The following is a 15,733-nucleotide window of genomic DNA, read 5'->3' as shown; positions in this document are numbered from 1 at the left end:
CCTTTACTGTAGGTCTTTTACCCTAACTTTGCCAGGATTTTTATACTTTTGTAACTTATTTCACACTGCTCATTGGCAGAAAAAGACAGTATTAAGGCTTCATGTATCTTTCCACAGCACTTCTTCATGTCTAGCATCATATTCTAGTATTGATTTAGTATTAAAGCTCAGCACTGGAGGTGGAGAGAAGGCATTTTTAGGACAAGTTAGAATAAAAGCAGTATGGTATAGTACTACAATACCATACCTAACTGTTGTAGGTACTGGTCCATATTTGTTAATAATCACAGAAAGATAAAACTTTCACTCATTGCTTTTCTCTCACGGATCAGTAATAATGAAGATGCCCAGTCCTAACTTAATGTCTTTATAAAAAGTCAGTACTGGTAGCCTACTGTAATGTGAAAAGAGTATTATAATGGCAGCCTTTGTGTGGGTTGTCATTGTCAGTGCAAACAGACATGAATATTCTAAGGAAGTTTGAATTTCACTAGAAGTGCAGAGATTTTATTAGATACTGGGTAATTACAGTGTACGGTACATTACAGTACAAAAACTGCAAAGACCATGAATGTTCACTCCTTCAGTTTTTCCTCAGACTTGTTTTCTTCCTTCTCCAGACCTAATCTCTCATATATAATTCTGAATGAAAGGAAAATGGAGAACTATCCAGGTGAAACCTAACCAGCTTGACAATAGTGAAATTCACATTTTCTTCAAACCTGAGCATAGTACAGTATCCATCAGATCTAGCCTTGCATTTTTAAACCTAACCTTGGCAAATGTTTATTTTTTGCATGAGAGAGGCATAGCTAACAGAACACCTGTAGAATGTTAAATTAACAGGGAATATATAACTTTTTCTGGAAAACTGTTGTAAAAACCGAAATGAAACTTCACAAATTAATCACTAGTCTGGGTGAGATTCGGTCTCTGGCCCACTCGCCTCAAATGCACCCACGTTACCAATGAGTCAAATAGAGGATCCCCACTTTGCCTGTGGGCAATGCAGGCATTTACAGACCCCACTACATCCCTCTTTTCTCCTTTTGGTGATTAATTTGGTGAGTTTCAAACACATGGTAGTGTAGCATTGGAGGCCACCACTGGGGATGCTGTGGACCACACCGAACACCTCATATCCCGTGATGTAAGGACAAGGACGCTGTCAGCTAACCAAGGAACAACATCAATTACCAACCAAGACTCACATTCCACACCACTGCCAACCAATATAATAACTGAAATGAAGCCTAACATGTTAATCACAGTGTCCTGGCCGGGATTCGAACTGAGGCCCCTGCATTCTAAATGTGCGCATATTACCACTGAGTCAAACAGAGGATCCTCACTTTGCCTATGGGCAACGCGGGCATTTATAGATCCCATTACGCTGTAAGTTTACATTTATATTATGTTTAGTCTTTTGGCTGTGCATAGATTTGTAAGCATTTTTATCTCCCAGTGACTGCGTTTTATATGCCACCAACAAGGACTGTGGGCCAGTTTTTAAATGGCTGTTTTCCTCTAGTGTTGCTAATATTAACCCTTACCTAAGGCCTCTGGTTTGTAGCTGTTTTAAGTTGTAAACTAGATGCCATCCATGGCTGACAACTCCAGCTTGTCCCAGGAAACGAACAGCAGTTCTGTAGAAGAGAAATGTATGTGTGCATAGTCTTAGCCTGGATTTTTATTATAAACATGGTTAGATCCCCTGCCTTAGAGTGTTATGCATAACCAGGTATTGTGCTTGGCTCCTGGTCCTACATTGTTCCTGCGGTAATACCTCGAAGTGATGATGGTAAGCATTCACCTCATACCTACATCTAGCTTGACTATAATGTGTGATAGAGTAAAAATGGAAGTTCAGGCTGCCTGTAAATAGATTCAGGAATACTTATCTAAGATGCAGCATTTATAGAATATGCGGGAGTAAAAGACAGAGTCTCTGCCTATTAGTTTGATTCCGTATGTGGCAGCTGGGTATTTCCAACTACGATAGCTGTAAAACTCAACCAGCATAGGCTGATCATCTATCCAGGGAGAAAGGCATTGGAGACAGTAATGCTACATCTTTCAGATAGCTATACAAAACTGATTTTTTTTTTTTTTTTTTTTTTTTAATAATAGTTGTACCTGGTATTTGTATTGAACTACACATAACTGATCTTGCCCTCCCCCTTATGCGGTATGGTACCCAGTATTCATATTGCACTTGAAATTCTCCTGTTGTCTTGCAGGCTGGTGGAAATAATGGCAATAGCATGGAGTTCCCAACCACCAACCTGTATGAACTGGAGGGCCGAGTATTTACTGATACCTGGTCTATCCCCTATAAGAAAGATGAATCCCTTGGCAAGTGCCTGATTGCTGCTGCGAGATTAGCAAAAGAAGGTAAGTTCATTAGGTACTATAGTCTTAGTGCATTAATAGTGCACATTTTAGAATTAGGCACAGCACCAAAAATTAATGATAATTAACCGGTTTTTCACTTTAATCTTGTATAATTAATTATAAGTTTGTTAAAAGTCAGGAATGTTTGTACAGTATTTTATATACTTATTTTTAAGTACAGTATTCCTAATTCGAAGCCCTCAGTCACAAACCAGCAGCATGTCTTAAGTTATAGCTCTTGAAGTGCAGTAGCAATTTGCCTTTAACTATCTTAGACAGTTAATGAGGCCTGGCTGTGATGAGTATTCATTGAAGACCTTTGTTCACAGGTCTTTGTGATGTTGATGAATCATGCCATAGGTTTATGGAACGTTGTTTGCCTGAGTGCTTCCAAAAGTTGCTCAACAATGGAGCGGTGCGACGATGGGGCCTAGAGATTCAGGAGGGTGTCTTCACTATGCTCGACCTTCTCACCAGCCTTGTTATTGCTAGACTGAAGCATGGACCCATACCAGAGAACTTACTTAAGAATGTATATACACTGGTAAGTAGATGATAGTGGTAGGTGGCGGCGACCATCATCCACTCACTTGATGTAGTGCTGCCTACTTCTTCCTTAGCCTTTATCATTCATTTTCTGTGCCTACCCTCCTCTCTTCCTATTTCTCCCGTCTTTCCTGTCATGTCTTATTGCTTTTCTTTCCTTTACAGGTGGCTTTACATTTAGTGACAAGCCAAATGGTTTCCTAGAAGCCAAGAAACCATTTACAACATTGGGTGGTAACCGTATAACCAAACCATATGTGCTTCTTACGTGTCAGCAAGTGGGTTGGTGGAGGGTTAGTGCCCCTCCCCGTAAAACAAATAACTCAAAGGCAAATGGTCACCCCTTATGGGATTATGGCGTCTGGCAGTAGTAGTAGAAGTAGATGATATAATTTATGTCTTCTTGTATTTTATGCTTAATCAGTCTATTGAGTTAAAATTATGTTGTGCTTCCATTTAGAGAATCCCCATATTGAAGTATTCCATGGTACAGCTGATGTTTTTTAATTGCTGGAAGGTAAGTCAGTTGCCCAAACTAGCTAATTACTTCCCAGTATATGCTAGAAACTGTTGTGAAAAGCCACACAGATGTGTAGTAAGATTTGTAGCAGTGTAAGTCCCAGCTTAGAGATATTTTATTTTATTTTATTTTTATATATTTATTTATTTTTTTACTTGTAGTGAGTTTCCTGCCAAAGAGTGAAAGCTAGTGCCCAAGCTTGTAGATAACTTCACATTTATATTAGCTAGTACCTCCTGGAATCCATGGTCACCAGCCTTTGCTACCGTACCTAGTTATGATATGTTTAATCTAGCATTGAGAATGTTTATAAGGTTGTTGGTAATTAATTGTAAGAGAAAAAAAATGATGCCTTATCTCATAAGCACCATTCAGCAGGGCTGGTACTCAGATAGGTTGCTCTTTAGAATTTATGTAGAATACTTATGCTTATGAGGAGGAAATGGAAAATGTGAGTACACTTAAGTACTTGGGTAGTGTGATGAGTATAGATGGAAGTTTGGAGGGTGAAGTGCTTGAAAGGGTACAACAAGGAAGAAAGGTTGCTGGTTCCTTGAAAGCAGTGATAAGAAACAGGGAAGTGAGCATGGATGTGAAAGAGTTACTACATAACAGTATTGTGTTACCAACTCTAACGTGTGGAAGTGAAGCTTGGACCTTGGTGGAGGGACACAAGTCAAGAGTGAGAACAGAGGAAATGAGTTATTTGAGAGGAGCATGTGGAGTCACATGGAGAGACAGACTGACAAATAAGGATGTGAAGGAGCGTTGTGGTGTGCATGTAGATGTGATAGGAAGCGTTAGGAGAAACACATTGAGGTGGTTTGATCATGTGGAGAGGATGGAGAGTGAGAGACTGATGAGGAGAGAGTATGTGAGTGAGGTAGAGGGGGAGAGAGGGAGAGGGAGGCCAAGGATGAGATGGAGGGATGGAGTGGAGAGGTATATGAGGAAGGGGAGCGTGAGCTGGAAGCAGGGCAGTGAAATAGCGGGAGACAGGACGATGTGGAGGCGATTTGTTTGTGGCCACCCCGTATGGGATTAAGGCGTCTGGCAATAGATAGAGAGGTAGACTTATGCTTCAGTAACTTGATTCATAGTGATGTACTTGTTGTTAACACCTTCACTAGTGATATTTTTTTCTAAATTTAATTTATGTAGCTGTTGGGCATTTTGATGCAGGTTTTGGGAGGTCATTCTTAGTGATTGTGTTAAAAAATTTTGTTAACACCTCAATACTGTATATTGGATTACGACAGATTGCTTAAATTTCACAGGCAATGGATTCTGAATGTGAGTGGAACCAAAAAAACAAACACCGACCACCAGAATTCATGGGGGAAGTTACTTATGCGAGATGCAGCCTTCAGTTTGTAAGTACTAGTATGTTGGAGAAAAATATCAGTATTTTTTTTTTTTTTTTTTTTTTTTTTTTTTTTGCATTGGGCATAGGCTTCACAACGACTTTTCTGAAGCCCAGCATTGTCTATGATCCTTTCAAAGTTATCAGTGTGACTGGAACCAAGAGAACAAACACTGACCAGCTGATTTCATGGGTGAAAATTTTTTTGCAAGGTAGAACTTTAAGTGCACAATTCAAATTCTCAGATAATGCTTGCATATAAAATATACAGTTACCTGTATTTCAGTCATCATCTGGTGTAGACATCATACTGTCATGTCAGGTATTTGTCAACTTTTTAACATTTTACCTCAGTTTTGTCTTAAAGTCTCACAATCTAACGGCAGTACAGTATATTGTGAGACTTCTGTCTTTGGTTTAATTGATATCTGTCAAATACTGTAGTCTAGCAGGAGTCTGATTATCTTTGATATTTATACAATGGTTTCAGGATATAGTAAATAGAAGTAGCACATGGGAAAATTATACCCACATATTGAAATTCTGTTTATTCTGAAAGTACAAGTTTTGGTCTGACTTTGACAGTCTTCATGTATGTTGCGTGATGTACTGAGTGCCTCTTTTATTATCCAGGTATCATACTTTAGGTTTCTGCTTTTTAACCAAACGCAGGAGTCATATGGGTGGCTAGTGGACCTCATCAACCTGTTTGGAAATCAGGGAGGGTTCCAGTTGGTAGCCAATCACTTCAAGGAGAAGGAAGATCTGGATGCTGGTCACATGGCAGCCCTTCTCCTGCCACTGGGTCAGTGTGCAAAGTTCCTGGTGCCTGATGTGGTGTGCCCCATTCTCCAGGCTCCCGTCAGGCAGGCCCTCCAGTATGTAGCTTCGCTGGAGGACCATCATTTAAAAGGACAGGTCTGTAGGGCTCATTCTCCTTGTTTATTACAGCCTGTATGCCACTTCATCATTCACAGTGACTATAGTTTGTCCACCTTAAGTTGTCAGAGGTATTTAACATAATTTGCAGATTGTTTCCCATAGCTTATCCACAGAATAACTGAATATTTTATCTGTACATCCTTTCCATAACACTATTTTATGACTAGCACCATTTTCTAGTGTAATCTGTTGCAGCTCTGGATTTAAGATAGTGAGATGCCAATTTTAGGCCTGGTTAAAGTGGATAGGAAATAATTTTGTCCTTAAAAGTGTTGAATTTTGTTCTGGGCATGTATGTGTAAAGATACAGACATGGTTACAAGTATGAGGTTCCGGTGAAGTAATCAAGAGTAAATTATTGGAACTTATTAATAAGAAAGACTTTCTCATTATACTCAGAAACTGTCCCCTTTGATGGTAGTATGGTAAAGTGTCACAAGCATATGTGATACATTTTTAAAAAGTGTTAAGCTTTGTTGAATTTTTAAAGATACCTTCAGGGGTGTATTTCTGCTATCTGTTTATCTATCTGTCAGTTGCCAGATGCCTCAGTCCCGTAAGGTCTGGCCACAAGCAAATCACCTCCATATTGCCCTGTCCCTAGCCATTTTACTTTGTATTGGAAATTATGGCTTCAATTATTAACTCCCATGAGGTTATGGTAAAGGTGTATATAAAGCCTTTTTACATCTCTGTATCCTTGTCTATCCCTGAATGACTTGAGAAACAGACAAAAGCTCAGTGCTCCTGCACATGTTCTTTTTTTCCCTAGTGAGCATTTGCTTAAGAAAGTTAGTGTGTGTTATTGAATCACACACATTTTCAGCGGTTTGGTACGTGCTACGAGTTGCTGGAGGCTGTCCGGTTGCTTTGTGTATCGCTGTGGCCGGATCAGGTACAACGTGCCTGTGATCTCAGGCTTGACATGATCATCCGCATGCTCAAAACTCCTCATTTTTCTGCCCGCATGAATGCTCTCAAGGTAAGACAGGGTATAAAATAAGGAAAAATTATCACTGTACATCTGAGGCAACGTTGGGTCTGGTTAGTACTTGGATGGGTGACCGCCTGGGAACACCAGATGCTGTTGGCATCCCTACGTGTCAAGTGGGGTTGGTGGATGATTAGTGCCCCTCCCTGTAAAACAATTAACTCTAAGCCATTGGCCACCCCGTCTGGGATACATGGTGTCTGGCAATGAATGAAATGAACATCTGAGGCAAAATTTTGTGATCCAGTTTACATATATATATATATATATATATATATATATATATATATCACACACACACACACACACACACACACAGCAATACCTTGATATACGATACCCCTAGATGTGATACCCCGGCTTAACGTTGGGGGTAGAAATACCACCATACCACTGCCCTCCTCCCAACTCACCCCCCCCCTCTCTCATATACCTCTCCACCCCATCCCTCCATCACATCCTCGGCCTCCCCCTCCCTCTCCCCCCCTCCACCTCACTCACATACAGTCTCTTCGTCAGTCTTTCACCCTCCATCCTCTCCACATGGCCAAACCACCTCAGTGTATTCCTCCTAACGGTTCCTATCACATCCACATCCATACCACAACGCTCCTTTATATCCTCATTTGTCAGCCTGTCTCTCCATGTGACTCCACAGGCTCCTCTTAAATAACTCATTTCCACTGCTCTCACTCTTGACTTGTGCCCTTCCAACAATGTCCAAGCTTCACTTCCGTACGTTAGAGTTGGTATCACAATACTGTCATGTAGTAACTTTTTCACTTCCATGCTCACTTCCCTGTTTCTTATCACTGCTTTCAAGGAACCAGCAACCTTTCTTCCCTGCTGTACCCTTTCAAACACTTCACCCTCTAAACCTCCATCCTTACTCATCACACTACCCAAGTACTGTACTTAAACGTATTCACATTTTCCAATTCCTCACCATCCAACCTCGCTGTACATTCACTGACTTCACCTCTCTCAAAGCCCATCACTTTACTCATCTCTACATTCACCTTTAGATTCCATTTCTTACACACTCTCCCAAACTCATCCACCAAGCCTTGCAGCTCCCCTTCGTCTTCACTCAACAACACAGTATCATCGGCAAACAACAGTACAGGGAGTTTCCAAACACTACCCTCTCTCGCCAGGGCCACTCCAACATCCACTACTCTACCTTGTACCTCTTTTATTACCCCATCCATGTACAGATTGAACAACCATGGAGACATGACACATCCCTGTTTCAACCCGACCTTCAAAGAGAAAAATTCACTCAGTTCACCATCCACATGCACTGCAGCCTTAACACCATCGTACATACTCTTCACAGCATTCAGCAACTTCCCATCTACTCCATATATTCTTAATACTTTCCACAATCCTTGTCTATCCACCCTGTCATATGCTTTCTCCAAAACCATGAAAGCTGCATACAACTTCTTTCCCTTCTCTAGAACTTTTCCACTAAAGATCTAAGAATTAATATCTGATCTACACAACCTCTTCCCTTCCTAAAGCCTCCCTGTTCTTCTCCAACTAATTCCTCTGTTATTTCCCTAACTCTGTCAATAAGTATCCTACCATACACTTTTCCTGTTATACTAAGATGATATTTTAGTATAAAACTGTGTGTTTAGTTTGATTGATAAACTGTTTTTAGACTTAGATTAATATATTTCAGCCATAGGTGGGGTGAACATTGTCATTTTGGGGTACAGTTTTTCATCACTTATATTTGACGATTTTCGATTTTATTTGTTGGTTTTAGTGAGTTATTTACAGGTGTTAGGCTTATGTTAGCTTCCTTGACAACTATTCAGCCATTTAGATTGGCTTTAAACTTGTTTTTGAGCTCATTTGAGTGGGTTCTGGGCTTGGATTGGGGGGAAACCTGAGGCTGGTAAATGCTCCACATTGCTTTACATGTTAAAAGTATCCTGATATACGATACCCTGCCTAAAGATTGGGTTTTACCTAACCAATTACATCGTTAAACTGGGGTATGCCTGTAATATATATACAGTAATATATATATATATATATATCAGTCTATCTATCTATCTATTGCCAGACGCCATAGTCCCGTACGGGGTGGCCATTTGACTCTTGAGTTATTTGTTTTACAGGGAGGGGCACTAACCCTCCACCAACCCACTTGACACGTAGGGAGCACGTATGGTTTGGTTATATGGTTACCACCCAGTGTTGTAAATGGTTTCTTGGCTTGCAGGAAACCATTTGGCTTGTCACTCAATGTAAAGCCACCTGTAATGGAAAGAAAAGCATTAAGTAGTGACAGGAAAGATGGGAGAAATAGGAAGAGAGGAGGGCAGGCACAGAAAAAGAATGATAAAGGCTAAGGAAGAAGTAGGCAGCACTACATCAAGTGAGTGGATGATGATCGCCACCACCTACCACTATATACATATATATATATATATATATATATATATATACAGGGAGGTCCCGAAGATACAAGCAGTTTGGTTCTATTTGGCATTGTCGTATAATGAATTCTTGTATAACGAAACATGTAACTAATGGTAAAATATTGGTTGGGTTCAAGGACCCCATCAAAGGCAAGTTTACAAGCTAAAATATATTATACCAAATGCAACAAAAATATCTTTACAGTAGAGAAGCAACCAGAAAGAGCAAATAGTATGCAAGTAACATGAGTGCACATTAATTAAACATATAAAACATGCATAACACTAATCTGTAGGTGGTAATGTTGTGTTGGAGGTGGGAAGCTGGCAATCACCAGTTGAGCTACTGTGCCAGATTCCCAAACCCATATTTATCGTACCTGGTACATTAAAATTATCGCTTTTTGATAAAAATTATCGTTGTCATAAACAAAGGCATTTCTTCACATTAATTACTGTGGAATTAATATATTTATATGTGGAGTGATTAACTAACATTGAATTTGTTTAACTGTTAAGTACCTACCAGATTATAATACTGGTTATCTTAAGAGTTACTAAATCCTACTGTTGTACTAGTCTTACAGTAGATTTGTTAATTTTGCAAACCCTGATTTGTTTTTCAGACTATGAAATTTTGAAAGTTATCACATTATCGCACGCATGCTGTCACATATCACAAAGTGTGCCAAAATGTCGCATTTTGCGATAATTATCACACGTCTGGCAACACTGCAGCTGCGCAGTCCCGCTATTTCTATCCGAGGTTGAGAGATAACGGCGGGGACTGTGTTTGCTGGGATGACTGAGTTAGAATCTTCCCACTTTGCCTCAGACTGAATGCTGTATCATTGGAATTTTGAGCTCGTATGATGAAAATAGTCCATAATTTACCCAGGTCGTATCATTGGTGTCTCGTATATCGAGTGGTCGTATAACGGGACCTACTTATATATATATATATATATATATATATATATATATACAGTATATATATATATGTATATACAGTGGATTCTTGAATTTCGACAGATTAGAATTCTATCTATCTATCTATCTATTGCCAGATGCCATAATCCCGTACAGGGTGGCCATTTGACTCTGAGTTACTGTATTTGTTTTACAGGGAGGGGCACTAACCCTCCACCAACCCACTTGACACATAGGGAGCACATATGGTTTGGTTATATGGTTACCACCCAGCGTTGTAAATGGTTTCTTGGCTTACAGGAAACCATTTGGCTTGTCACTCATTGTAAAGCCACCTGTAATGGAAAGAAAAGCATTAAGTAGTGACAGGAAAGATGGGAGAAATAGGAAGAGAGGAGGGCAGGCACAGAAAAAGAATGATAAAGGCTAAGGAAGAAGTAGGCAGCAGTACATCAAGTGAGTGGATGATGGTCACCACCACCTACCACTTAGTTTAGAATTTGATGAATCAAACGATGAATCAAATTTTGATGCATTTTGGAGTGGTCTGCCTACCTCAATTTTCAATGCAAAGTTGTGAATTTCAATCCTCTCAGGGCCAGACTCCAATCAAAACAAGCAAAGATAATATTTTTGATGCGAACCAAAATCCTAGAAGTGAAGGAAAATTTTAAGAAAAAGTATTGGCCTAACCTAATATCGTATGTGACATGTGCACTCAGGGCCAGACTCCAACCCAAACAAGCAAAGATAATATTTTTGATGTGAACCAAAATGCTAGATGTGAAGGAAAATTATGAGAAAAAGTATGAGCTTAACCTAATATCATATGTGACATGCCTCAAGAAGAGAATGAAAATCAACATCATTTATTCATATGTGGAGCACACAATGATAAGGTTGTGAGACAATTCACCATCATGTCAATTCGCCGTCAGATAATTCCCCGTCAAAACATGGAAGATTTCCCGTCAGGACAATTTAGCACCCTGGACTATTCCCCGTCATTATGTAAATATGCTTACAGTATTATTAACCAATCAATACTTTAATAACTCGAAGATATAACAAGAGAAATTAAAGGAAAAGAATCAGTGATAGAAATGCTAAAACAAAAAGAATTACAGGTGGTAGCAAATACAGTAGGCAGAATACTGAAACGAAGAGAAATACAGTAATTATGAATATATGGAGCAACATAGAAATGAACAATAGAGACTGAGAAAAAAAAAGAAAGTCATGTTGTTTAAGGACAAGAGCTCCCAGATGGAAATAGACACCAACAACAACAAGCCATGTGCAAGGTGATGTTCTGTTGTCGGCGACCATCTTGCAACTGGATTCTGGGTAGGCTATATTACCAAAAGTTTTCCATTTACCCAAACAAGTATTTTTGGTTGCACATAATTAGTTTTGTCACTACACAAAATCAACTTGATCACTGCACAAATCAGATTGATCACTGCACACTTATTTTAAACCCTGAGATAAGAGGGGGAGTATCTGAATGCAATAACTCATCTTAATCCCTTCAGTACTGTATGTTGATTTACTGGTGCTCATCATCCACTTACTTGATATAGTGCTGCCTACTTCTTCCTCCACCTTTATTATTCTGTTTGTGGGTCTTCCCTCCTCTCTTCCTGCTTCCTTTCCTTCCTGTCACTTTTTATTATCTTTCTTTCCTATTCAGGTGGATCTGTATTTAGTGACAAATCTAATGTTTCCTGATACCCAGGAAACCATTTGGAACACTGAGTGGAAATCACATAACAAGATCATGGTGTATATTGAAGCCTACTGTGGTGCCTCTGTTACCTGGATGGAGATATAGAAATGTGGCATCTACCCAGGAACCAAACCTCTACACTTCCCTGTAGGGGCAGTTGCCTGCTTGTAGCAGTACTAGTAATAGTTTTTCCCTAGGCAGTCTGGCCAAACAGCCCCCGAGTCCCTAAGGAAGCCACAGCCAAGACTGGGCTTTCCCACAGAGCTCTCAAGGAGTGTATGTTGTGTTGTTTGTGTAGGTGATTGTGTGTAATGCAGTCTTCCATAATGTGCTTAATAGTATGGGGTGCTGTGTTGCATCCTGGACAGGCATCAGTGATGGAGTCATCCAGCCTCTTCTGATAACTTAAGAGAACTGGATTATGTCCACATCTCTGCCTGGCCAGATGGACCCTGTCCTCACAAAGGAGATAGGATTCAGAAGGGTGGATATCGGGAAGCCGTGCATGCAGTTGTGTGTTGTCTTTAAGTGACTGAATGGAGCAGCGAGTGATTTGAGTTTGGATATGCTTCTGGAAGCTGGTCTGAGGTGGGAGAGATGACAGTATTTTTGTATGATATTGAGTGCTGGGTGTTGTTTTGATGTTCCTTGGTGTGTGTGGATGTGCTGCCATGTAGTGTAGTGGATGTTGTGGGTTTGTGGAGGCTGCAGCGAGAATTTGGGTGCCTCTCATGTCCAGATGATTCTTGACTTTGAGGACTTTGGTTTCTTGATATACTGTAGGTGATCTGTGGGTATAGTAGCTGTGCAGCCTGTGATTATTTTTAGGACATTGTTCTGTATGGTCTGTAGAGTGTTGTAATGTGTTTTAGTGAGGTTAGGAGCCCATGCAGCGCTTGCATAATTCATCACTGAATGTATATATTGATTGTATACTGAATGTACTGTATATGTTGCTTGCCTGAAATGGATGGGTCTGCTTGCCCTAGCGGACTGGGATTGATCAACAACAACAACTCCTGAACAGAGACCATTTTTAGTTGAAGGATGTTTGAATGTGTCTCCAATAACGTTTTGAGTCAGTATTATAATGCCTTAGGTGGTAGGTGGGGGTGCTCACCATCCATTCACTTGATGTAGTGCTGCTTTTGGTGTCTGCCCTTTCCTCTTGTCCTCCTTTCCTCTGCTGTCATTCTTTCCTTCATTCTTTTCACTTTTTTCTGCATATGAATGACTTTACAATCCCTCTTCTGTGTTTCTTTCCTTCATTCTTTCCCCCTCCTTCTGCCTGTGGATGACTCTACACTGAATGACAAGCCAAATGGTTTCCTGTACGTCAGGAAACCATGTACAGTAATCCCTCCAGTATCCAACGTAATAGAGCCAAAGGCATGTCCGGATAGTGATCCTGTCCGGATATTGGGCCCCAGCCTCCTGGACTTGTACTTATGGACCCTAACTCAGAAAAACACCTATACAACTCCCTCTGGACATGCATTGCACCTATTTAAGACCCAAATCACACCAATATGGGACATAAAAGACTGAAATAAATGCAAAAGAACCATAAAATGAGGTTTTAGAGGTGAGTTTATACAATATTAAACATTCTGGGTACTGACAAGTCCTTGGCTCCTGGATTGGTTTGAACTGCCAATTTGCAGTCCACAGTTAATCCTCTGCATTCTAAATTCTAATTTCTTAACACTGCACAACACTGTAAATTCCCGTGTGTTCTAGTGGCGAGGTATTGCAGTTTATTCACTGTTTATTCACAAAAAACAAGCACCTGTGGCTTGCACTGCTATAAGTATCTGCTCTCGATCGGAGTTTGGCTGTGACTGTTGATAATGGTGGGGTAACAGAGTTGCCAGATCGCAACAGCCACATTACCAATCTCCTCAACTTTCATTACCAAATTCGTAAAGCTAGCATTTATTCTTCACTAATTATATATACAAGTGGAAATACATGTAATCACTCTCCTTATAATTAACACCATATTGATTATTTTCATTCTATGTAGGGTAGCAGGTTAATCAGAGAGAGCAAACAATCCACCATCTCCATCCTGTGTATCCTCATACATGTGAAAAATCCATTTGGTAATGCATTATTCTGATTCATTACCAAACGAATTTTTCATTACCAAATTGGCCCACACTTGGTAATGAAAAATACCAAATGGCAACCCTGACAGGGGAGGGGGGAGGGGGAGGAAGGAAGGGGTGAAGGGACCATGATGTAACAGCTGTTCGGCGCCACGCGGCAATTTCAAATTACGGGAGGGAAAAAAGTCAGATTTTTTTCGAATTTTTTGCGGTGTTTGGCCCATTTTGGGAATGTTGGATCCCGGGACGATTATGTCTGGTCAGTGGGGATGTTCGGATATTGGGCGTTCGGATATTAAAGGGATTACTTACGCTGGGTAGTAACCATATAACCAAATTATGGCGCCTGGTGGTTTAGTGGGTAATTAAGGTGCCCCAGTCCAATTGGATTGAGCCTGTGTAGGTTTATATCCAAGAGGTGGTTGGGGTTTATTGCTCACGTAATTCCACTCAGGGATGAATGAGCCTGGTCACTCTCATCTTAAATGTCAGGACCAACTTGCCTAACCCCGGGCTCCACTGCTGTCATGGAGCAACATAGGATCGGATGATGGATGGATGGATGGTTTATAATGCCTTCCACTTTCTGTTCCAGGTAGGGTATCCCATAGTGATATTATTCATATTAGGAGAGACCACTTGTAGTGAAGGAATGAGCTAGTTTTAGGATGTAGTATATTATTGATGAATGGTGAGGCTATGTATTTCTGACATGTAGTAAATTTGAATTACCTTTTTTGTTTGTTTCAGGAACTTGCAAGATTGATTGAAGATAGTGAACGCTGTCGAAATAATGTAATAGATAAAGATATAATACAGGAGTGGATGACCAATAAAGGAGTGTTGTCATTGGCACTAGAAGGTAAGAACAGCACTTTAGGATTTAGCTACCAACTAAAGAACTTAAAGTATAGAAATTACGTGCATCAATTGCTTAAATCATTTTGAATTTGTTAACCAGGTCAACTTTAGAGAAGGAATGCAAGGCCCACGTTGTTTCACATCTTGCTGAGTCTAAAGTCTGATGAACACATTAACGGTACTTAGTCCTTTGGGTTTCCTGTGGTAGATACTCTCATAAGGTTCTCAGTGGGTTTGTAAATGTGTTACTTGTACCACTGCATACATAAAATCAAGACATTAATGTCATGTTGTTTGATATATATTTACTGTTGTTACTTCCTAGTGGGTGTGTAGATATATTATTTTTTCCATGACTGCTCATTAAAGGTAGTGTGATTTGTGGAATACAGTAGCTTACTCCACCTTTTGGAAACTTTAGATGGTGGAATATGGAAAAGTTGTGGTACTGTGAAGCACTTTCTTAACATAATGAGAACTGCAACCTACTCTCCCACCTTCAGGGAATATCGATCAAGTGCAGTACACAGACCGCATGAAGGAGTTGGTAGAGTTCATGGGTCCCAAGCTGGAAGATAAGGAGCTATATCGCATCTGGCACATGGCAGAGAAGGCCAGCCCTCATGTAGTGGACAACATTCATCGTATCATGGCTGCAGCAGCACGACGATTCAACCCACACCAGTTTGAACACCTGCTGGGTCTTGTTAGGAAGGTAAAATTCATTGCCATGTACAGTTTTATTCTGTATTTTATTTTATTTTTATTTTATTTTATTTTTTTTTTATGTAGCATGGGAATTTTCAAGATATAATTGGTGTTGTGATGAGGAGGGGTAGATTGAGATAGTGTGGACATGTGCTGAGAGGATGGAAGTTGACAGTTGGATGCTGAAGGTGAGAGGTGTG

At 40.1% G+C, this 15,733-nt stretch overlaps 1 protein-coding gene across 1 annotated transcript in view; it reads left to right on the top strand.

The window, feature by feature from the left end:
• Positions 1-15,733, top strand: part of LOC145401023 (ubiquitin carboxyl-terminal hydrolase 24-like) — a 98,764-nt gene that overhangs the window by 9,957 nt on the left and 73,074 nt on the right. Inside the window, exons 2-8 of the mRNA XM_080273395.1 lie at positions 2,241-2,394; positions 2,724-2,938; positions 4,738-4,833; positions 5,496-5,741; positions 6,592-6,747; positions 14,715-14,826; positions 15,329-15,540. Of these exons, the coding sequence (XP_080129521.1) occupies positions 2,241-2,394; positions 2,724-2,938; positions 4,738-4,833; positions 5,496-5,741; positions 6,592-6,747; positions 14,715-14,826; positions 15,329-15,540 (1,191 nt within the window). The remainder of the gene's footprint in view (positions 1-2,240; positions 2,395-2,723; positions 2,939-4,737; positions 4,834-5,495; positions 5,742-6,591; positions 6,748-14,714; positions 14,827-15,328; positions 15,541-15,733) is intronic.

This window comes from Coenobita brevimanus, chromosome 54, assembly GCF_032717465.1.
Source record: "Coenobita brevimanus isolate Jiangsu-jjx chromosome 54, ASM3271746v2, whole genome shotgun sequence".
NCBI classification, from domain to species: domain Eukaryota; kingdom Metazoa; phylum Arthropoda; class Malacostraca; order Decapoda; family Coenobitidae; genus Coenobita; species Coenobita brevimanus.
Note: the sequence above shows the minus strand (reverse complement) of the source record. Positions and strands in the feature narration are given on the sequence as shown.